Here is a 24,593-nt window from a genome sequence, read left to right as displayed (position 1 = left end):
TAGAGACCAGTCAGCCCTGAGAGGGGAAGAGCTGAGGACAGAGAGGTGGGGGGACATCAGAGCAGGAGAGACTTGTGGTCACTCTAGATTTCACTACAGTGAAACTAGTGAACTAGTGTTCTGTAGTGAACACTATAGGTTTCACTCTGGGTGAGACGGGGAGCCATTGGGAGTTGTGAGCAGAGTGACAGGGTCTGACAGTTCTGGAAGGATCTCTCTGGCTGCTGTGTTGGGAATAGACTGAGGCAGGGGTGGGGGCATCGGGGCAAAGGTCAAAGCTGGGAGACCTCTATGGGCCATGGCTGTGGTCCAGGTGAGGGATGATGGGGCTTGGCCCAGAGTGGCAGCAGTGGAGGAGGCAACAGAACCAAGGATGCTCCCAACCACCAGCCCTGGGCACCATGCTCAGGGGAGCAGCTCCTATCCCCTTCTCCCATCTCAGCCGCTAAAGACCCCCAGCGTCCTTACAGCGGGGCGAGGATCATCACTGTCGTCATTCAGCAAGTACTTGGTCAGCAAGTCCAGGCACTGTACCAGGACAGGGCAGTGTCTTTACTTCTTTCCCCACTGTCCAGTCCTTGCCCCTTGGATGTGCTCGGTGACACCTGTGCACTGAATGGACCCATCCTTTTAGGGGGTCCCTTTGCTCCTGCAGGTGAAGGACAGAGGTGGAGGGCTCAGGATGGGGCATCAGACCGTGCAGGTTGGCATTCTAGCTCAGCTTCCTACCAGCTGAGTAACGGTATATCACACAGCTGGTATTGTAACCCTGTGCCTCGGTTTTCTCCAGGACGAAATGGATACAATACCCCGCCTCCTAGAGCTGTCAGGGGACGAGGTGAGAGACCGCGGCAGGTGTTGAGCTTGGCGCAAGCCCTCGTGGTCATCCCTGTGCCTCCCAAGGGACCCGTTCCAGGCTGGACAGCAGCCGGGAGGAAGTCTCTGCCTGGCTCCAGGCTGTGGTCAGCAACTTGTGGGAGGAGGACACTGCTGGGCGATCTAATTTGAGGAGCTTCAAAACAATCCTCTCTAACAGCTGAGCCAGCAGTAGCCAGAACATTCTCGGCAGGCCCGGGCAGGGGACGAGCTTGTGCGATCTGACCACGCGCAGCTCCGTGGGAGGCCTGCTCTGGGAGCTCAGCGGTGCTGGAGCTGGAGGGGAAGGCGGGCTCTGGCCTAAGTCCCTAAGAGAGAGACCCAGTGGTGACCCGCCAAGGTCACGGATCAACAGTGGGACACAGGTAATAAACCTGAGGCCTCTTAAAGAGCAGCGTGCAGACAGGGCTTGTAGAGCCTGGAAACAGGGCTCCCAGGAGGAACGGCAGAAAGAAAGTCCAGGAACTGGGATTTGCCTGGCAGTCCAGTAGTTAAGACTCCTCTCTTCCAATACAGGGGGCACAAGTTCGATCCCTGGTCGGGGAAGTTCCGCATGCCTCAGGGTGTGACCAAAAATAGATTACTTAATTAATTTGAAATCCAGGAAGGACACACCTGGAAGTGGTACCCAATCTCCATTGTTGATTTTAAAGGGTTGCCTTTTGGAAGAAGAAAGGCTGCTGGCTTGTGGAAGCAGGAGTGACAGGCTGGCAGTCCCAGTAGGGGAGAGCTAGAGGCTTCCAACCTGGGTTCATTCCTAGTAAAAAAAAAAAAAAAAAAAAAAATGTCCATCCTGGAAGCAAAAGGCTATAATCCAGAGTAGTAACATTCAAACCCTATTCTTTTCAGCAACAGAATCTTTGTGGAAATGGCTATTATGGAAGCCTAATGAAAGTGCCACTGCTCTGCAGGATGGGTGGGTGGGTTGGAACTCTGTCTATCAAGCTCCCCACCCATCAGCAACCCCTGAAGCTCCTTACTAGAACCCACAGGGTCCCTAGAGCTCAGCTTGAAAACCTCTCCTCTCAAGAAATCTTCCTAACAGGTGACCTGTGGCCTGCTTTGCAGCTGGATGCTTTTGATGCTGGTGTCCTCCTTCCTAGGCCTTGGTCAGGGGTTTGGACTCAGGAGGGTCCTCTGAGTCTGGTAGAAGTCTGGTAGAAGGATGGGAACTGGCGCTCTCTAAGATTTGGGGATTCAGCCCTGGTCAAGGCTGTGTCCACAGGTGAGGCAAGGGAGCCCCAGTTGGAATCTTGACATCCACCACTATTATATTGCAAAATTTGGACTTAAATTGAAGAACATAGGGAAAACCACTAGGCCATTCAGGTATGACCTAAATCAAATCCCTTATGATTATACAGTGGAAGTAACAAATAGATTCAAGGGATTAGATCTGATAGACAGAGTGCCTGAAGAACTATGGATGGAGGTTCATAACATGGTACAGGAGTCAGTGATCAAAACCATCCCCAAGAAAAAGAAAGGCAAAAGGCAAAATGGTTGTCTGAGGAGGCCTTACAAATAGTTCAGAAAAGAAGAGAGGCTAATGGCAAAGGAGAAAAGGAAAGATATACCCATCTGAATGCAGAGTTCCAGAGAATAGCAAGGAGAGATAAGAAAGCCTTTTTAAGTGAACAATGTAAAGAAATAGAGGAAAACAATAGAATGGGAAAGACTAGAGATCTCTTTAAGAAAATTAGAGATACTAAGGGAACTTTTCATGCAAAGACAGGCACAATAAAGGACAGCAACGATATGGACCTAACAGAAGTAGGAGATAAGAAGAGGTGGCAAGAATACACAGAACTATAAAAAAAAAAAGATCTTCATGACCCAGATAACCACGATGGTGTGATCACTCACCTGGAGCCAGACATCCTGGAGTGCAAAGTCAACTGGGCCTTAGGAAGCATCACTACAAACAAAGCTAGTGGAGGTGATGGAATTCCAACTGAGCTATTTCATATCCTGAAAGATGATGCTGTTATAGTGCTGTACTCAGTATGCCAGCAAATTTGGAAAACTCAGGACTGGAAAAGGTGGCCATAGGACTGGAAAGATCAGTTTCATTCCAATTCCAAAGAAGGGCAATGCCAAAGAATGTTCCAACTACTGCACAATCACACTCATTTCACATGCTAACAAAGTAATGCTCAAAATCCCTTAAGCTAGGCTTCAACAGTATGTGAACCAAGAAATTCCAGATGTTCAAGCTGGATTTAGAAAAGGCAGAGGAGCCAAAGATAAAATTACCGACATCCATTGGATCATAGAAAAAGCAAGAGAATTCCAGAAAAACATCTATTTCTGCTTCATTGATTATGCTAAAGCCTTTGACTATGTGGATCACAACAAACTGTGGAAAATTCTTAAAGAGATGGAAATACCAGACCACCTTACCTGCCTCCTGCAAAACCTATATGCAGGTCCAGAAGCAACATTTAGAACCTTACATGGAACAACGGACTGGTTCCAAATTGGGAAACGAGTACATCAAGGCTGTATATTGTCACCCTGCTTATTTAACTTATATGCAGAGTACATCACGCAAGATGCCAGGCTGGATGAAGCACAAGCTGGAATCAAGTTTGTAGGAAGAAATACCAACAGTCTCAGATATGCAGATGACACCACCCTTATGGCAGAAAGTGAAGAGGAATTAACGAGCCTATTGATGAAGGTGATAGAGGAGAGTGAAAAAGCTAGCTTAAAATCCAACATTCAAAAAACAGAAACAGTGAAAACACCGACAAACTATTTTCTTGGGCTCTAAAATCATGGTGGACAGTGACTGCAGCCATGGAATTAAAAGACGCTTGCTCCTTGGAAGAAAAGCAATGATGAATGTAGACAGCGTATTAAAAAGCAGAGACATTACTTTGCCTACAAAGGTCCATATAGTCAAAGTTATGGTTTTTCCAGTCTTGTACAGATGTGAGAACTGGACTATAAAGAAAGCTGAGTGCCAAAGAATTGATGCTTTTGAACTGTGGTGTTGGAGAAGACCCTTGAGAGTCCCTTAGGCAGCAAAGAGATCAAACCAGTCAATCCTCAAGGAAATCAGTCCTGAATTTTCATTGGAAGGACTGATGCTGAAGCTGAAGCTCCAATACTTTGGCTACCTGAAAAGCCGACTCATCGGAAAAGACCCTGATGCTGGTAAAGATTGAGGGCAGGAGGAGAGGGGGACGACAGAGGATGAGATGGTTGGACGGCATCACCAACTCAATACACATGAGTTTGAGCAACCTCTGGGAGATGGTGAAGGACAGGAAAGCCTGGTGTGCTGTAGTCCATGGGGTCGCAAAGAGTTAGAGACGACTGAGCAACTGAACAGCAATAACAAAGGCATCCATCACCCTTGTGACTCCGGTTTTTGGAGGATGTGTTGCTCGTATACTCAGTTGTGTCCAACTCTTTGCGGCCCCTTGGACTGTAGTCCACCAGGCTCCTCCACCCGTGGAATTTTCCAGGCAAGAATACTGGAGTAAGGTGCCATTCCATTCTCCAGGGGATCTTCCCCACCCAGGGATTGAACGCAGGTATTCTCCACTGCAGGCAGATTCTTTACCATCTGAGCCACCAGGGAAGACCTTTGTGAAGGATAAAGGAGACTTCTGGGAGCAAGGAGGGTCTATTTCTGCTCCTGGGTTAATAATAGTAATAGTAATAAGAAGAAGAAAGGAAAAGGAGGCACAGAGGATGAGATGGTTAGATAGCATCACTGACTCATTGGATAGGAATCTGAGCAAACTCTGGGAGATCGTGGAGGACAGGGGAGCCTGGTGTGCTGCAGTCCATGGCATCGAAAAGGGTCAGACACGATTTAGCGACTGAACAATAACAATGATAAAAATAATAGCTAGCATTTATCATGTCCTTCCATTATCCTCCCAACCACCTTTCCAAGTGGATGCTTTACAACTTTAATTTATAGAGAAGTTAAGTGGGTTTTCCAGATTTGTGTAGGTGGTAGATCAGACAATTGAACGTAGGGTATCTTGCTCCTGAGCCCATGTTCTAGGCTCCTCTACCCAAGAAAGAGGTCTCAGGACTTCCTTGGTGGTCCAGTGGTTAGGACCTTGCACTTCCATGGCAGGGGGCACAGGTTCGAGCCCTGGTTGGGAACTAAGATCTTGCATGCCATGTGGCCAAAAAATAAATAAATGAAATAAATTTTTAAAATTAAAAATTAAAAAAAAAAACCAAAGAGGTTTATTTTTGGAAATAGAGAGGGATGTGAAAGAGCAGAAAACTCAGAATGTAGCTTGCTTTATATACACACCGTCAGTGTTTCAAATACAACCTGCGGGCCCGCAGGCAGGTCCACTCAGCCCCTCCTTGCTGGCACCCTGCTCTTCATCACACACTCGGTTTTTCTGCTCGCTTCTTCTCATTTGGCCACAGGGTGGATTTTTGTTCACATATTCTTGCTGGAAGTGCTGAGTTTGGAGGAGAGCTGTGTACTCTTCACATTGTGACCTTCCCACCCCTACCCACCCTGCCACACTTTGGGGTCTCCAATGGGTATTTTCTTTCCTTCTGAGAAGCCAGCTCAGCACTGCTTTACTCCAAAACCCGGGGCCCATGGGACACCAGCAGGTCTGCCAAAGATCTGCCCAGGGACTTGGATCTTTCTGGGGCTGCCAATTATAAACAGATGCTCCTCCTGGGAGCCACACAAAGACCACCCAGCTCACGTCTCTGGTGGGACCATGCGCCCCGGCTGAACTCCAGCTATGAACGCCAAGGCCAGGCATTCCTGTGAGCCCTGGGTGGAGGAGAGATACTCACTGTTCTCTGGTCAGCAGATTTTCCTCGAGCCCTCCTGGGGCCAGTGTCACGTGACAGCACTTGGTTTTTACTCTGTACCTGGCCCGTGCTTGATGCTGACTAAGGACTCCCCAGAGGACTTCTTAAGCTCATAGGGGAGGCAGGGTGTTCATAAATAGGCCCAGCACACTCACATCTGTGTGCTTTGCTGCTGTTCAGTTTGTAAGTTTTGTCTGACTTTTTGCAACCCCATGGGCTGCAGCATGCCAGGCTTCCCTGTCCTTCACTATCTCCTGGATTTTTTTTGGATTCATGTCCATTGAGTCAGTGATTCTGTCTAACCATCTCATCCTCCGCTGCCCCCTTCTCCTCCTGCCCTCAATCTTTCCCAGCATCAGAGTCTTTTCCAATGAGCTGGCTCTTCGCATCAGGTGGCCAAAGTATTGGAGCTTCAGCATCAGGCCTTCCAATGAATATTCAGGGTTGATTTCCTTTAGGATTGACTGGTTTGATCTCCTTACTTTCCAAGCGACTCTCAAGAGTCTTCTCCAGCACTACAGTTTGAAAACATCAATTCTTCAGCACTCAGCTTTCTTTATGGTCCAACTCTCACATCTGTACAGGGTCAATGTTGGCTCTCAGGAACATGAGTTCTGAGTCACCTATGTCACTGTTTATAAGTAGTATAACCTTGGGCAAGTCATTTTATCTGTCTGCACTTCACCAGTAGAAGGGGGAGAGATCCTACCTACAGGTGGGATTGTGGGGATGAAAGGAGAAAACATTTGGATGTACTCAGCACAGTATCTGGCTCATGAAAAATGCTCAATGGATGTTAGCCAGTGTATAGTGGTGTTATTATTGTTGTAGGGATGATGGAAAGGGAGCCAGGGAAGCTTCAGATTTGAGGGGCCATTCAAGCAGGGTTCTGCAGGATGAATAGGATTTCACAAGTAGCCTTGGCATTTGAAACAGTCTGTGCTGCACACTAGGTAGGGTCTCAGGGAACCCAGGATAGATGAGATTTAGTTCCTGCCCTCCAAGAGATCATGCACAGATGTGAAATGGTAAGACAGCACACAGTGCAGAATGATTGAGTGTAAGGTGTTCACTGTAGCCTCATGCATTCACTCAGCAGTGGGGAAGAGAGACATGCAAATAGTCACCTCACACTGGATGGGAGCCCGGAAGAGGTTGGACAAGCTGTGCTGAGTCACTTGTGTGAAATGGCCTGTTTTGGAAATGATGTATGGGGAAGCTGTTATTCTGTCTTCCTTTTTTGAAGATCATAAATGATGATATTTGTCTTTTAGAGGCATTAGATAGGCAAGCACAAAGAAGTAAACCTAAGGTCCTACCCAAGACCACCTCTGTTCTATGTAGCCTAGTGATGTCCATCAACTTGTTATGTTTTCAGAGATGAGATTATCCTATATGGGTAATTCTGCACCCTTTTATCCTGACCGTTTTTCCATGGTGTGAACTCTCTTCATTCTAATGGCTGCAGAAGACAGTGTATCAAGGGACAGTGCTGTGACTTTCTCAGCTCTTCTCCATGGGAAATAGAGAATGTTAGAACACTTGGTGGCTGCCAGTTTCTTCATGCTTAATCCCCACAGAACCACATGAAGAGAAGAAATAGCTTTTCTCCTACTGGGACAGGGAATGGTGGTAAAAAACCTCAGCTCAAATCCCAGCTCTGTCCTGTTGGTTGCTGTGTGACCTCAGACCACTTGCTTAGCCTCTCTGAGTTGCAGTTTCGTTAGATATACAATGGGCATAATACAGTGACCTCAGAAATGCCCCAATTTCTCTTTTATTTTTTAAATGTAAATATATAGTCATCTTTATTATAATTTATTAATACATTAGAAACTGACATGGATCTCTTTTTTTTTTTCTTTTTTTTGATTGTACTGGGTCTTTGCTGCTGCAGGGGCTTTTCTCTAGTTGAAAAGCTACACTCTAGTTGCGATGCTCTGGCTTCTCGTTGTGGTGGCTTCTCTTGTTGTGAAACACCAGCTCTAGGACATGCAGGTCAGTAGTTGTGGGACACAGACTTAGTTGCCCTGTGGCATGTGGAGTCTTCCCAGACGGGGTTGAACCCATCGTCCCCTCCACTAGCAGGTGGATTCTTAACCACTGCTCCACCAGGGAAGTCCTGAATCTTTTTATTAAAACATCTAGATTTTCATGGGCATCTGCTTTCCACTTGTTAGAAAGTTTACTTGAGAATGGTAAAAAAAAAAAAAAAAAAGCCAATATCTTAGCATCAGGTTCTCATCTTATTCTTTTTCCCACTCATGGCACTTTGTGTCCAACTGCTTTCTCATTTCCTTGCTGTCTCCCTGAGACAGGGGCCATGTCTGATTTGCTCTGTTAACCCCCTCGAGGGCACAGCACCCAGCCCTCAGCTGGGATTTGGGAGCAGAATTCTCAAAGCTCAGAAACGTTCCCCCACCCCGTGCCTTCGGTTTCAGGGGTGCATCTGCAGAGGACAAAGGCTCTGGGTTCAAATCCTGCCCCCACCACTTGCTGAGCATGACTTTGGACAAGCTAACTTAGCACCTTTGAGCCAGTATTTTCGGCCATAAAAAATGGATCATGGTAGCCGTCAACTTCGGGGGCTGCTGGGAGGTTTCAGGCTCACTGTTAGGGCAGTGCCAAGGGAGAGGAGGGCAGGACCCCGAGGCCTGGAAGGCCAGGGGTCTTCACCCCACTTCCCTCCTCCTCTCAGGACAGAAGCTAACCTTTTGCCCCAAGGGGAGGGGAGGCCAGAAGGTGTCGAGCCTCTCTGAGCTCTTATTTTGTAAACCCGGCTTAGGAGTAAATCCTGGGCCGCTGACCCTCCCCAGCTGCTCTCTGTTCTGGAAGTTAATTAAGAGGAGGCAGTGTTGGGTTCCCAGGGCTCATAAATCTGCCCCTGCCCCAGGCGGCTTACCCCATGCTCCTCTCAGACCTCCTACCTGCCCAGGCCTCAGCCTCATTCGGGCACCTGGTGGGACCCCTGTCCTGTTAGGTGTCTGGGGTCACCCCCAGTGACTCTAGTGAGGAGCCGCCTGGGCCAACCACTGAACTGTACCTGCCGGATTCCTGGTCAGTGACTCCGGGGTCCTAGAGGGGTCCCAGCAGGGGGCTGGAGGAGGAGGAGAAGGGACAGCAGCTGTAGTGTGTCCACCGGGCAGCACCTGCCCGGGAAGAAGCCCCATCCTTCCCACTCCCAGTGGCTCAGTTACTTGAAGTCTCCATCAGGGTGACCAGCTCTGGCCTCCCCATCACCACGGAGACACGCCTCGGTCCCAAGATGGGAACATGCCCAGCCTGATGGGTTGATGGGCAACCCATCAAACCTTGACCAATCATTCAGCTTGGAGGGTCCCTGTCCCCTTTCCTCTCTTTCTGCCCTGGGCCCTCTGCAGCCCCGGCCTTACCTGTGGGGATGGGATTTCCTGCCCCACACTGTCCGCACCACAGCAACTTGCCCTCGGCAGAATTGCTGTCAAAGAAGATTGGGACCAATGATTTTAGGCCAAGAGGGCCCTAAGGTGGGTGGGAGAGAAGGGTCTCTAGCCTTGAAGTCTGGTTGCACCCATTCCTGTCCACAGGCTTCCTTTGTAACCAAGTCAGCAGCTCAGGTGCCCCCACTGCCATCTGGACTTCTTTTAATTTGTTCATAAAAAAAAAAACAATATATATTTTAAAAAAGTCCCTGGCTTCCCAGGAACTCGGAGCATCCACCGTGGGCCCAAGGAAGCACCTAGCAGTGCAGAGGCTGCACGCACAACCACCCATGCAGAGAGAGACACGTTCAACTAGATGTGCACAGAGACACGCAGCAAGGGGCAACACGCCGGCCCGGGCCTCACCTCGCAGCTCAGTCCAGGGTGGTTCTGAGGTTCTGAGTGAAACCCCAGGTCTCGCTAACTCTTGGTCTAAGTAGCCTGTGGGTAGAAGCTTCTGGGACCCTAAACAGCTCAATCAAGGGAGCTGGGCTCATCCCAGCCTCAGAGAGGCTACTTAACCACATCCGAACCCTTCCTACCTGCGGCCCTGAACTTTTCATTCATTCACTGAACAAAGAGCACTTGCGTTGCCAAACACTGAGATGTGAAATGAACAAGGCAGAATCTAGGCCCTCGGGGAACTCCCGGCTTAGAGGGATGGGGTGAGGAGGACAGAAGTAAACCCCTCCCAGCGCTCTGTCAGAGATGGGGGCTCTGAGCATGAGGAGGCCAGTCCCCCAACCCACCAGGGGCATCCTCAGCAGACCCTCGAAAGGAAATGACCAAACCTCAGCATCCCACCTGGGTGTGTACCCCACACACAGAAGACAGTGGGGCACAGACTTTGCTTCACCTCCCTCAGTCCAGTCCCTGTTTTCCTCCCCAGGGTGTCCTTCTAGCCATGCAGACAGTGCTGCCTCCCTGGTTCTCTGTCTGCTGGTTTCTTTGTGCTCCCAGGTGTCTGGACCCCTGCACCTTCTAACCCATACGCATCGCTGCTTTAAGCTTCCTTGCTCTGTCAACAAGTCCAGAAGTTCTCAGAGTCCCAGAAGTACCGCTCTTATCCTCAGCCAGACACTAGGGAACTGTGCAAACCCCCAGGTCCTGTTCCCCAGACAAGCTGGTGGGATGGCGTTAGGCAGGAACCAGAGCAGGAGAAAGGAGGCCAAGGATTTCTTCCACCTCAATCTGACATGCTCAGAAATTAGATGGATGGAGTGGAGTGGGATGGAGCGGGGTGAGTAGAAAGAAGAAAGGATGGGTGGGTGGATGGATGGATGGATGAGTGGGTGGATGAATGTGAGGAAGGATGGACTGACAGACAGATGGGGTGACAGGGAGGATGGGAAGAAACTAGGATGACAGTGACTACAAGACAGCAGTGAGGTCTGATATGATGGAGGATGACTGAACACAATGAACAGTTTATCTCTTTCTTCTTCATGAAGGAAATCTCTCCAGCCTTTCCTGGAGAGACATATTTGAAGTCTGTTTTTAGTTCAACAGACAAGAAAATGTCCCTTGGAGCCTGTCTAATTGCAGTCCGTTTGCTCTTGGAGGACTTTTGTCATCGTGGAGGGTGGCTGATGGAATTCTCCCTCGTAAAGCCCTTCCCATATTTCAAGACTTCAATTAAAATAAATAAAGTGGTTAGACAAGGTGGGGTTTTCAAACTGGGCTTTCCCAGAGATGTTGCAGGAGAAGAAAGAACACTCTTATTTTCCTTTAAGAAATATTTTGAAAGTTTTAAAAACTCTGATAAAGGGGACTCTCCTGGTGGTCCAGTGGCTAAGACTCCATGCTTCCAATGCAGGGGGCCTGTGTTCAATCCCTGAGCAGGGAACTAGACCCCACATGCTGCAACTAAAGTTCCCAAGTGCCACAACTAAGACTCAGCACAGCCAAATAAATAAATAAGTATATATATATTTTTAAACTCTAATAAAAAAGTCAAATCCATGGGAGCCATCAACACATCTGTGTGTCCCACCAGCTGCAGCCATTTTGCACCCTGTGTGGTATTGTGAATGTTCTGATATTTCAAGGTAAACAGTTGATAAACTGTTATCACCAACAACTACTTGTCTGTTTGACTTTCCTCCGTACCGAGTTGCAGAGCAAATAGATTCTGGTCTGGTGTGACTCAAGTTACATCCATCACCCACTTGAAAATGTTCACCTTTCCAGCTCAGCCTTTTTGCTGTCACGCATGGCTTTTCAAGTAAGAAAACATGGAATTGGACGTGTAATTTATTCCTTTTACTGGTTTCACACATGGAGTTTTTGTGTTGGGTTTTATTTTTAAAGGAGGAATTTCATTGATAATTTTAAAGAGAAGAAACAAAAATAGAAACCCATTAGATTAATCCCCAAGGAGCCTTTTATCTCTTCCTTTCTCTGATTCTCTCCAGCTCCCAGCCTTTCTGCCTTTGTGCTGATTATGCTGGATCTTGGGATTCTTAGTTCCCTGTCACCCAGCCCCGTTTTACCAACAGGGGCCTCTCTGGACTCAAAGACGTGTCATGGGAAGGAGTGTCATTCTCCTGTAGGTCAAGGTTGAGAATTAGCCCACCCTTTCTTCTGAGCCTTTTATGGCCAGCCATTCATAAATTTGTCCAACTCCCTTTAAGAATTCATGTCTTGCAGAAAAAGAGACACAGATGCATAGAACAGTCTTATGGACTCTGTGGGAGAAGGTGAGGGTGGGACAATCTGAGAGAATAGCATTGAAACAAGTGTATTATCGTATGTGAAACAGAACGCCAGTCCAAGTTCGATGCATGAGACAAGTGCTCAGGACTGGTACAATGCGATGACCCAGAGGGATGGGATGGGGAGGGAGGTGGGAGGGGGGTCCAGGAAGGGGAACACATGTAAACCCATGGCTGATTCATGTCAATGTATGGCAAAAACCTCTATAATATTGTAAAGTAATTAGCCTCCAACTAAAATAAATAAATTAAGAAAAAAAAAAATAGAATTCATGTCTTGGTCCTGCCAGGGTCATCTCCTGGCATAATGAGTCCCACATTTATTACCCGTGGGGTGAGGTCGTGTTTCTTTCTTGGCTGCCTGTCTTCCCTGCCCTCCTTCCACTTGGGACCACAGCTGGGTAGAAGGGAAGGCCTTGCTTAGTCTCCTGGCGCCTTACGGCCAGAACCTTGCAGTCCATTCACCCACCAGGCTCTAGACCTCAGGTGAGAACACCAGCTTCTCGTAGCTGAAAGCATTCTGGAACATTGTACAAGAACTCTGCTGCTACATTTAACTGGATAGGGTCACTGGAATGGAGCTGGCAGGAGATGTCATCCTGGAAGGAATACATAAGAAAGAAAGTCCCTCGTGAAGGACTTCCCTGGTGGTCTAGTGGTTAAGAATCTGCCTGCCAATGCAGAGGACATGGGTTCCATCCCTGGTCTGGGAAGATCCCACATGCTGTAGAGCAACTAAGCTTGTGAAAAGTGAAATTGTTAGTTGTTCAGTTGTGTCTAACTCGTTGTGACGCTATGGACTATAGCCCGCCAGGCTCCTCTGTGAGATTTTGCAGGCGAGAACACTGGAGTGGGTTTGCCGTTCCATTCTCTTCTCCAGGGGATCTTCCTGACCCAGGGATCAAACTCCAGTCTCCCGCGCTGCAGACAGATTCTTTACCATCTGAGCCACCATGGAAGGCCCAACTAAGCCCATGGGCCACAACTATTGAGCCTGTGCCCGAGAGCCCAGAAGCCACAGCTACTGAGGCCCACGTACTGCAACTGCAGAAGCCCAAGAACCCTAGAGCCCGTGCTCTGGAACGAGAGGAGCCACTGCAGTGAGACGCCCCGCACTGCAATGAGGAGTGGCCTGAGCTCACCGCAACTAGAGCAAGCCTGCCTGCAGCAATGAAGACCCAGCATAGCCAAAAGTACAATAAATTTTAAAAAGGGAAGACTTGCGGACCATGCATCCATCGGTGAGGCATCAGTGGGCTCAGAAACTCTTGGTTCCCTTCAGAGTAGGCGACCTCCCTTTAAAAAGTCATATTGTGACTTTGTACACTCTCTTCAGATGGAATCATGGCAGTCATGGGGCAAATTACTTTACGTACTGAATTTCTGATGGCTCCCTTCGTGACCACCTGTTCAGCACCACTGTCCTCCTTCCAGATCGTTCTGTGGGGCCGGACTGAGAAATGCCTGAAGGAGACAACGGAGGAGATTCGGCAGATGGGCACCGAGTGCCACTACTTCATCTGTGATGTGGGCAACCGGGAGGAGGTGTACCAGACAGCCAAAGCTGTGCGGGAGAAGGTGAGCAGTCTGGGAGGCGCTGGCCTCAGCTCTGTCGGAATCCTAGCCAAAGGGGACAGTTTCACGGGGCTTGGGAGAGAGCTTTGCTTATGGTGGAATGGCTGTTTGCAGGACACCTCGGAGGACTCTCCTGTGAAGCTGGTCCAAGTTTGTGTGTGTGTGTGTTGCAAAGAGCAGGGACTAGGGACATAGATTGACTAATCACCTGTTGTCCCCTTTGGAAGTTTGTGTGGGTGTGTGTTGCAGAGAGCAGGGACTAGGGACATAGATTGACTAATCACCTGTTATCCTCTTTGGAGGTTTAGGCCTGTGAGTCTCTATCCTAAACCCTGGGGTGGTGGGGTGGCGGAAAGGGAGAGCAAATGTCTTATGGCTGTCTGGGAAAATCCCCCCAACTCCAGCCATCTAGTTAGACTGAGTGTATCAGTGAGGTCCGAGAGAGCAGAAACCACCCTGTTAGATATCTGGCACACAGCAAATGTTAACTATGTTTATGTCACAATAACCTCACTTATTATAGGTGTGCTCTGTGACAGATATATTATGTGCCGTAAGTTATTTCTGATCCCCAGAGCAACCCAGGGGTGGTTATGAGCCTCATCTTACAAATCAAGACTGATGCTCAGGGAGGCGATGTGGCTGCCCAGGGCCAGGTCCCTCCTCTCCAGGTACAGGCCACTGGGGCTGGCTGCCCTAATGGCCCCGTGGCCCCTTCTTGCCCACAGGTGGGTGACATCACCATCCTGGTGAACAATGCCGCCGTGGTCCACGGGAAGAGTCTGATGGACAGCGATGATGATGCCCTTCTCAAGTCCCAGCATATCAACACCCTGGGCCAGTTCTGGGTAAGGTTGTCCCGAGCCAGAGCCGGCGCTGGGCGTGTCAGTGACATGTTCTTCCCTTCCAGGGAGCCTGGGAGCTATAGGGGAGTGGAGAGAGGCTCACCAGGGCTTGGGCTTGGGTCTAGAGGGTGGCTGGACAAGAAGAATGACAGGCTCTCCAGGAGTCATCTGGGCTTCCTGAAATATGGGGCTCAGTGCCCTCGGCCTCCACCCCCTCACCTCCCCGTCACAGGAAAACCCAGTGGCTGGAGGAGCGCCTGTGTCCAGGGTGGTCTGTTCTCCCCGAGAGGGGAAGTCGAGGGGCTGTTGTAAGCTGTGACTGCCGCACACTAATCTCCCCATCCACCCTCAGACCACCAAGGCCTTCTTGCCGCGGATGCTGGAGCTGCAGAACGGCCACATTGTGTGTCTGAACTCCGTGCTGGCGCTCTCCGCCATCCCTGGCGCCATCGACTACTGCACGTCCAAAGCCTCAGCTTTCGCCTTCATGGAGAGCCTGACCCTGGGGCTGCTGGACTGTCCGGGTGTCAGCGCTACCACTGTGCTGCCCTTCCACACCAGCACCGAGATGTTCCAGGGCATGAGGGTCAGGTCAGTGGCAGGGGACCCCGTCTTCGAGCCAAGTCCCTCTAGCCGATTGGACGACAGGACTCTTTATACACAGAGAGACAAAATTTTAAAATAACCCAGAAGTGCTTTTTCACTGGCTTTTTGGTCTCATACCTGAATCTCCATCTGCAAAGCAGTGGGGTTCTATAATGGTTTAGGGTCCTGCTTCTCAGGTCAGGGGCTTCACAGAGTACCCGCGCTAAACACATGCAATGGAATACTCACCCAACTATAAAAAGGGTGCAAAGTATTGATTATGCAAATGATATGGATGAATCTCGAAAGCATTATGTTGAATGAAAGAAACCAGAGACGAAAGAGTGCATTTTGCATGATTCCATTTTTCTGAAGTTCTAGAGCCGGCAAAGCTGGGCAGATGTGATGGAAATCAAAACAGTGCACTCCTAGAGGAGTGGGGACACAGCCTGGCAGGGAGCACCAGGGAAACTTCTAGGCTTTTAACCATGTTCTCGCTTCTTGGTTTGAGTAGGGGTTACACAGGTAAAAATGGATCATACTGGACACTTAAGATTTATGCCTTTTATTGTATATAAATTGTAGCTTAGTTTAAAGAAATACTGAAGCCCAGCCACCCCTCCTCCAGGCCAATTAAATCAACGGGGAACGGGAACCACTGGTTTAGAGCTTGTGCTTTGGAGCCAGACCCCCAGGATGTGTGTGACCTTGGATCTGATTAGTTCCTACTCCAGCCTCTGTTGTTAATCTGTAGAATGGAATGATGGGAGTAGGAGTCTGTGATGGGGTCTAGCACACAATACCCTATGTGCTACATTGTAAGTGCCCAGTAAATGGTGCTACACTGATGTGTGCTTGTGAAGGGACACAAGGTTATAGGTAAATGAAAATGGGGAGTCATCCAAAAACTATTTTCCTTGGTCTTTTGCAAAGCAACATATAATGATAATTTTGCCTTCTAAATTACATGCATCATCCTCTTCCAAACATGAGGATAGCATGGAAGGTTCATTGTGAGGATTGCATGAGATCGTGGAAGGCATGTAGCACAGTACATTCATGTGGGACTCACTCAGAACACCTTAGTGATTATCACTAGGGGTGGTTTTGCTAAGCAAGAATCAAAACACCCGGCTTTGCGGACTCAGAGACAAACAGAACAGACTTGTGGTTGCCAAGAGGGAGGGGGTGAGAGGAGGGAAGAAGTAGGAGTCTGGGATTAGCAGAGGCAAACTATTATATATAGAATGGGTAAATAATGTAGCGTATAGCACAGGGAACTATATTCAATATCCCATAAAAAGCCATAATGGAAAATAATATGAAAAAGAATATATATATATATATGTATAACTGAGTCACTTAGGGCTTCCCTGGTGGCTCAGACAGTAAAGAATCTGCTTGGAGTACAGGAGACCCAGATTTGATCCCTGAGTAGGGAAGAGCCCTTGGATAAGGGAATGGCAACCCACTCCAGTATTCTTGTCTGGAGAATTCCGTGGACAGAAGACCCTGGCAGGCTACAGTCCACGGGGTCGCAAAGAGTCGGACACGACTAAACGAGTCACTTAGCTGTATTTAAGAAATTAACATGACATTGTAAATCAACTATACTTCAATAAAATTTAAAAAGAAAAACCTGATTTTGAATCTCACCTCAGCTACCGTATGGTGGTGAAACCTTGAACCAGTTTTGTTACCAGTCTGAGCTTTACTTTGCTCATCTGTCAAACAGTGGAAATCATATTTACCTTGTCAGATTATTGGGAGAATTAGAAATAACACATGTAATGTATCTAGTGCAAAGCCTGGGGCATACGAGATGCTCAGTATTATTATTTTTTCTAACAATAAACATCTTCATAAGTGCATCTGCTATTAATCTCTCTAGTAGACTCTAGTTGTTATGTGCTGTGCTGTGCTGAGTTGCTCAGTCGTGTCTGACTCTTTGCAACCCCATGGACTGCAGCCCACCAGGCTCCTCGGTCCATGGGGATTCTCCAGGCAAGAATACCGGAGTGGGTTGCCATGCCCTCTTCCAGGGGATCTTCCCAACCCAGGGAGCGAATCCAGGTCTCCTGCATTGCAGGCAGATTCTTTACTGTGTGAACCACCAGGAAAACCCAAGAATACTGAAGTGGGTAAACAATCCCTTCTCCAGGGGATCATTCCCGATCCCAGGAATTGAACCAGGGTCTTTTGCATTGCAGACAGATTCTTTACCAGCTGAGCTACCAGGGAAGCCTAATTTCCACCTTAATTGAGGGTTGGAGACAGCTGCTTAGGACAAAATTGATGGATTTTCTGGCAAGAGCAGCCATAACAGGGACTTCCCTGGTGGTCCAGTGGCTAAGACTCTGCACTCCCAATGCAGGTGACCCAGGCTTAATCCCTGGTCAGGGAACTAGATCGCACATGCGACTAAAGATGGAAGATCCCATGTGGTCTCAACTACGACCCAGCACAGCCCAATAAATAAATATTAAAAAAAAAAAAAAAAAAAGAGTGACCATATAGGTGAGTGCTGCTGTTTGTAAATTGCTATTTACTGATTTTTTTCTGTGTTTGAGCCACCAGACACTTTACAAATGCTGCTGCATGTGGCCCTCTGCAAGCTTGTGAGTGTTCTTAAGCCCATTTCCCAGATGGGGGAACTGAGACTGAGAAGTGAAGGTACTTGTCCAAGGCCACATGGATAGAAGTTGGCTTATCACACTCAGTCCTCCTGGTGCTGGAGCAGCACGCTTTGTGGGACTAAGGTCAGAGCCAGCAGCATCAGCAGCCCTGCGCCTTTAGGGCCAGGAGAGAAGGGACAAGCAGCAAGCAGGGCACCAGCCTGGGGCTTCTGGGGGCTTGGTTTGACTCTCCAGGTCCCAACCCGCTCCCCAGAGCCCCAGCTTTCTTCTCTGTCAGTTGGAGTGAATAATGCCTGTTGATCGCTCAGCACAGGTCTGGTGCTTAAGGAGCATCACTACTGTTAGGGGTCTCAGGTCCGATGCTTTTGAACAATCATAAGAAGCCCCTGATGTTTGCTTATTCAGCCATTCATTTATTTATCAACCCCATGGGACTGCTCTGTAGCTGTTTGAATGAATCAGTGAGTGTATCCATGAATCAAGGGCTGAGGGAGTGAACCAGCAAGTGGGGCAGAGCGCCTGTCTCTGCACAGGATGCACTGGACACACCCAGAGAATGTCACATCGTTCAATGTCCACCCATTCAGCAAGCATTTATTAAGCACCTACGATATCTCGACGCTACACTCAGGGCAGATAGCAGGGAGCAAGACGCACCAGACCTCTGCCCTTGGGGAACTCACGGGTGGAGGAGGAGAGATAGGCCATTCTTGATGGGGTACATTCAGTCAAGGCAATTTTCAGGGGGATGAGATCAGAGGCCACTCTGAGTGGATGAGAGGAGGGAGCCTGGTTGATGGGATGGCTGAGATGGGAAGGATCTTAAGAGAGAGGATTGGCCAGGATCGCTGGGCAGAGAAGGAGGAGAGATGGGGCCCAGAGAGGGTAGGGCTGAAGACAGCATGGGGGGCCCTGGGAGGGCTCGAGCAGGGCAGTGACAGGGTGTGGGTGAGGTTTTGGGGAGCTCTTTGCCATGTTTTGAGAACCAGTCCCGGGGTATGGGTGGGCAGGAGGAGACCAGCTGGGAGGAGAGAGGGGATTAGGAACTCCTGATGCGTCCGGGGCAGCAGGGGAGCGGGGAGAGTATTTCAAACAGGTCTTGAGTCTCCCGCACAGGAGAAGCCAAAGGGATGACCCTGACATGTTAGAGAAGGGGCTTCCCTGGTAGCTCAGCTGGTAAAGAATCTGCCTGCAATGCAGGAGACCCTGGTTCGATTCCTGGGCCGGGAATGATCCCCTAGAGAAGGGATAGGTTACCCACTTCGGTATTCTTGGGCTTCCCTGGTGGCTCAGATAGTAAAGAATCTGCCTGCAGTGCGAGAGACCTGGGTTGAGAAGATCCCCTGGAGGAGGGCATGGCAACCCACTCCAGTATTCTTGCCTGGAGAATCCCGTGGACAGACATGTTACAGATGGAGACGGGGCAGGGAAGGGGTTCAGCAGTAGCACTTGTTTCTTAGGAGAAACTCACACTGTCTCATCCTGCATGCAGGTTCCCCAACCTCTTCCCTCCCCTGAAGCCGGAGACGGTGGCCCGGAGGACAGTGGAAGCTGTGCAGCTTAATCAGGCCCTCCTCCTGTTGCCGTGGACGATGCACGCCCTCATTATCTTGAAAAGGTACAGGGCTGGGGGAGGAAGCTCAGAGTCAGGCTCGTGTGGGCCGTGTCCCCTCCTCCCAGGGGACCCTGGTGGGGAAGAGGCCTCAGGCAAGAGAAAGAACCCACATGATCGATTAGTCATGTCTGCTGTGGGTGTGAAAATGAGAGTCATGGCATATGGGTCATGGAATTTTTATCCTTAATATAGGCTTCCCAGGTGGCACTAGTGGTAAAGAACCCGCCCATCTAATGCAGGGGATATCAGAGACATAGGTTTGATTCCTGGGTCAGGAGGATCTCCTGGAGGAGGGCATGGCAACCCACTCCAGTATTCTTGCCTGGAGAATCCCATGGCGGGCTACGGTCCATAGGGCCGCAAAGAGTTGGACTCGACTGAGTGACTCAGCACACACATCCTTATTACAGATTAGGGTAGTCAACCTTGCTGCTCTCAAGAACCCTTTACAATTTTAAAAATTGTTGAGGAACCTAAAGTGCTTTTACTTATGTGAGTTGTATCTATTGTTTTAAGAATTAAAACCGAGAGGAAAAAATATGGGATTTATACATGTATTCATTTATATATAGCAATTAAAAAATCCATTTGGTGTTAACATAAATGATATTTTTGTGAAAAGTAAGCATATTTTCACACAAAAAAAGAATATAGTAAAAAGAATGGCATTGGTTTACATTTTTGTAAAGCTCTTTATTATCTGACTTAATTGAAGACAAATGGATACTTGTATCTGCTTCTGATTTTCATCTTTTGTGATGTCACATGTCATGTAGCTTCCAGAAAACTCCACTGTACACTCATGAGAGAATGAGCATTAAAAAAGTCGAATCCTACTGCAGTACTATAATAAAAATAGTTTGCACTTGCAGACAGACCTCTGAAGAGATCTCTGGTATGCCCAAGGGTTCCTGGGCGACACTTTGAGAACTGCCAGTCTAGAGACTAAATCTTGGCCCCACCCTTCAGGGAGTTTAACCTAATGGGGAAGACAGGAATCTCCTTGCCTAAGGCTTGAGATTCATAGAAACATCACAGCGCTCGCCAGGTGGGATTCACCAGGGAGACCACCTTGGTAGGTGGGCTTTACAGAGGAGAACTTGCTCCTCCAGAATTTGCCCAGCATCACATTCTAGAACTTTCCAGATTCTGGGCAGCAAACTCTTCCTGTCCCGGTCCCACACTAAACAGGCCATTCCACATGCCCCATTCAGCACAGTTTTCATGAGCCTCTCCTGCTGCAGAGAGAGCTTTCATCCTAGAGCCCCGAGTGACCATGGACTCTTGGCTCCTCTGGCCCCCAGATGACTGAACCCCTCTGGTCTGAAAGGCCTTTTCTTTTTTTTTTTTTAACTTTTTATTTTATATTGGAGTATACCCGATGAACAGGCTTCCCAGGTGGCACTAGTGGTAAAGAACCCACCTGCCAGTGCAGGAGATGTAAGAGATGCAAGTTCGATTCCTGGGTCGGGAAGATTCCCCTGGAGGAGGGCCTGGCAGCCCACTCTAGTATTCTTGCCTGAAGAATCACGTGGACAGAGGAGCCGGTGTTCTACAGACCATAGTGTCACAAAGAGTCGAACACAACTGAAGCAATTTAGCACGCACGCACACGTAGCCTATGAATAATGTTGTGATAGTTTCAGGTGGACAACAAAGGGACTCAGCCATACACATACATGTATCCAAACTCCCCTCCCATCCAGGCTGCCTCATAACATTAAGTAGAGTTCTCCATAATGTACAATAAGACATTGTTGGTTATCCATTTTAAATATAGCAGTGGTACATGTCCATCCCAAATTTCCTAACTGTCCCTTTGTTCTGGAAGTCTGTATCTGTTTTGTAAGTAAGTTCACTTATATCATTTCCTGAAAGGCATTTTTGGGAAGTGAGACACCCAAGTGCCTTGATCAGATGTCCAACCCCAGGAAACCAGGTTCCCCTCTGGCTACTGTGGACACAGTGGGCACCTGAGTAGCTGCTGTAACCTCAGGACCAGGGGGGTACATCAGTCCATCCCTTCTCCAAATTCAAAGCCCTTCCAGGACACAGAGAGAGGGAGGGGCTGGGGGCGCCGGGCAGGCAAGCCCCACCTCAGCCTCCCTCAGTCCATGCTGACTGTTGCTCTGAGCTGCTCCTTGGCTGCTCCATGAGCCTTAGGAGTCCAGGGACTTGGATCCCCACCAAAGCCAAGCCAATTGTCCACCTCAGGGAGCTTCTTAGAAGCTTTTGGGGACATTCTAGAAAGAAGCTAATTTGTCTAGAACACCTCAGCACTATCCACAGTAAGCCCCCAGCCTACACTTCCTGTTCTGTCCCCCACTACTTTCCTACAAGAAGTAGAGGCCAGCCCCTTCCCCATTCCCTGTGCTTGCACCGCCCTCTCACCTTCCCCAAGAGAAATCCTCACAGGCTCAAATCTATTGCCACCACCCCCAGGAAGCCTTCCCAATTGCTCCAGCTAGAATGAGGCTTTCCCATCTTGCACCTAGGATGGGCTGGAGCCCTTCAAACTTGATTCAACAGATGAACTGAGGGCATCTCTAAGCTGGGTCCTCTGTACCAGGTGGCAGGATCAGAGATGAAGTATCTACCACAGAGACACCCAGGGGCCCAACAAGGAAATAGCAAGCACAACTCCAGGCCTTGTTGGGGAAGCACAGGGCTGTGGGGAGCCCCGTGAAAGGCCTACGGGTGAGTCTGGGAAATTTCCCACAAAGCAGGAGATTGTGTCAGGCTGAAGGTCAAGGCCTGAAGGTATCAGGTTGGCCAAAAATTTTGTTCAAGTTTTTTGTAAGGGGCCTGAATGGACTTTTTGGCCAACCCAATATATGCAGGTGTTTTACTATCTGGAGGGAAATAAAGGGTGAGAAGTAAAACCTGAGGTCCCAGCTAAAGGAAGACACCACTCTGGAGTGGAGCAAACTTGGCTGAGAATCTTGAAATGGTAGATAGAACAGACTTTGGTAGCAAATGTATCAGGAAAACAGTGTGGCTGCTTAATTAATGTTAATACATGGAGTGGGGGGAAACAAGAAGGTAATACCCAGTACCTAACTCTTCAGCCCCACACAGTAAATATTTGTTGAATAAGTGGCATTTGGAGTTCATAGATTTCTGAGATAATTATGGACCCTAAAATGCTCAGAATGCTAGCTTTGAAAGTTTGTTTATACCTACCCTTTACCTTGTAAAAAACTTTATACTGGGCTTCCCTGGTGACTCAGATGATAAAGAATCTCCCTGCAATGCAAGAGACCTGGATTTGATCCCTGGGTCAGGAAGATCCTCTGTAGGAGGGCATGGCAACTTACTCCAGTATTCTTGCCTGCAGAATCCCCATGGACAGAGGAGCCTGCTGGGCTACTGTCCATGGGGTCGCAAAGATTTGGACACGACTGAGCGACTAACACTTTCACTTCACTTTAATTTATCTACTTACTTGAAAGCCCTTCCTCCATGGAGGGGTGGGTGGGTTGGCTGTGGGGGGAACTGGTGTATGTTGGAGAGAAGGGGTGGGGAGAGCTTATGGGAACCACTATTCAACTACATATCTCGTTTGGCTACCAGTTCGCTAGACTCCCATCGACCATCTTCTTTTTTCCTTTCTCCCTCCCTCAGCATACTCCCACAGGCTGCCCTCGAGGAGATCCACAAATTCTCAGGAACCTACACCTGCATGAACACTTTCAAAGGGCGGACATAAAGACAGGACGGAGAAACAGGCTCAAAAGCCACGGAACCTGAGGGGGCATGGGCACCTGGGCACATGCCTAAGTGCCTGTCCCTCGGCACACTTCTGCTGGGTGAGCAGGACTGCTTCTATCCTGGGGAAGAATCCGGCTGCCCCCCTAGCCAGCCCCAGGACCTTTGCACAGGACTGATGGGCATAACTCTGACCCCCATGGGGAGGCAAGAAATCAGCCAGCAGCTGCCTTGACACTTTTGTACATTTCTGATTCTGTAGAGTTTATTGTTAAATCGCTTCTCAAGTCTAATCAGCCTTGGCAATGTGCATAGATTATTTCCGGGATGGTCTGTGCCCACATGCTCCTCCTTCGCCTCCAAACTTCACTCATCCTCAGCTTGTGCAAACTGGTTGAACGGCAGGAATATATAAAATAAAGACAGAAAGCTTTTGCGAGTGTTTTTCTTGAAACCCTTGACCTCTGGTCCTTAGTGGGCAGTGGGGAGGGGACCAATCCCAACCATAACACCCCATCCTTTCAGAGAGAATTGGTCTGCTCAGGGTCCCCAGCTGCCACGGGTGGAGTAGACAAGAAGGAGGCAGAGATCAGAAGAGAAATTGGAATCCAGGTCTGTGGGGGTAGGAGGTAACTGGTTTCTTGCCAGCTCTTTCAGGGCCCTCCCAATAGTCATGGGTTGAGGGACACTTTGCCTTCCCACCTGCACCTGTGGAAGACCAACAAGAACTAGTCTACACAGACATGCCCTCTGCCCTGCCATGGCCCCACCAGCCCCAAGGCCACCAACTCAGGAGAGAAGAACCAGGTTTTATCAAGCCCCTCCTACTGTCTACCTAGTATGTGCTGAGAGGGGAATGTTGCTGAGAAGCCAAAACTCTGAAGATCACCAGTACAACAAGGCCAGTGCTAAGGGGGTGCTGTGGGCCCCCAGGTCAGATCTGATCGCAGGGGATAGAAGTGAAATAGCAACGGAGAATGAGAAGTCTGGGATGGCAGAGGGGTTTGACATGGATTCAGCCAATGGGGAAAATGACAGCCAAGGAGACGTGGGGAGAGATGCCCCAAGTTTCCTCCTGTGTGTGTACTCTGTTACTGCCAGGGCACTGGCGGACAATGGAATCTCATCTAAGGCACCTCCATCCACACAGCTCTTGCAGGTGGTTGGCAGGGTGGGGGACAGGAGCAGGCAGTGGTTCCAGGAGATGACAGAAAATCACAGGCACAAATTCAGTGGAGAAGCTTGCTGGAGCATCACACAAAGCCTGCACCTTCACACAACTCACATGAGAGGAAGAGCTGTCTTGCAGTTCAACAGTCATCAGTCTGGTCTGTGTGCAAAGATGCCAAGTCATGATCACATCCACTGTCTATTGAGTACCAACTGAATAGCGGCCAAGCTGCAAAGCTTAACATCTTAAGTGTTATTTATCCACTGTATCCAACAGTGGTCAAGACAAAAATCAGCTCTCAGGAACCCCTTTAAAGACTTTCAAGAGGCGCAATATGTATCAGACAAAATATGACCCCCAGATGTCCATGGCTTCCAACAACAGAGCTTGTGTTACGTTGCCTCTGTCCATAGAGGGTGGCTGCAGCTCTGCTCTGTATCCTCTTCACTCTGGGGCCCCAGCTGAGAGAGAAGCCTCCTTCTGGGATGATGTCATCTTGGGGCAGAAGTAGACACACCTGGAAACCCATGCACTGGCTCTGAAATTTTCTGCCTGGAAACAATGCACATCATTTCTGCTCACGTTTCTTTGG

The 24,593-nt window shown here is 48.9% G+C and overlaps 1 protein-coding gene across 6 annotated transcripts in view; it reads left to right on the top strand.

Annotated features, from left to right (window-relative positions):
* Positions 1-23,264, top strand: part of DHRS3 (dehydrogenase/reductase 3) — a 47,804-nt gene extending 24,540 nt beyond the window's left edge. The window contains exons 1-7 of one of the 6 annotated variants that reach the window (XM_081491467.1): positions 7,589-7,689; positions 12,673-13,107; positions 13,301-13,444; positions 14,170-14,289; positions 14,639-14,877; positions 19,000-19,125; positions 22,747-23,264. In XM_081491467.1, the coding sequence (XP_081347593.1) occupies positions 13,096-13,107; positions 13,301-13,444; positions 14,170-14,289; positions 14,639-14,877; positions 19,000-19,125; positions 22,747-22,831 (726 nt within the window). In that variant the 5' untranslated portion in view covers positions 7,589-7,689; positions 12,673-13,095 and the 3' untranslated portion in view covers positions 22,832-23,264. Of the gene's footprint in view, positions 1-7,588; positions 7,690-12,672; positions 13,108-13,202; positions 13,445-14,169; positions 14,290-14,638; positions 16,175-17,109; positions 17,375-18,999; positions 19,126-22,746 lie in introns of those variants that run through there. The other 5 variants (XM_081491466.1, XM_081491465.1, XR_014054024.1 and 2 more) reach the window with 5 other exon arrangements.
* The last annotated feature ends 1,329 nt before the right edge of the window (positions 23,265-24,593 follow it).

The sequence above is a fragment of the Giraffa tippelskirchi genome, chromosome 5, assembly GCF_054371585.1.
Source record: "Giraffa tippelskirchi isolate mGirTip1 chromosome 5, T2T-mGirTip1v1.2.pri, whole genome shotgun sequence".
NCBI lineage: Eukaryota > Metazoa > Chordata > Mammalia > Artiodactyla > Giraffidae > Giraffa > Giraffa tippelskirchi.
Note: the sequence above shows the minus strand (reverse complement) of the source record. Positions and strands in the feature narration are given on the sequence as shown.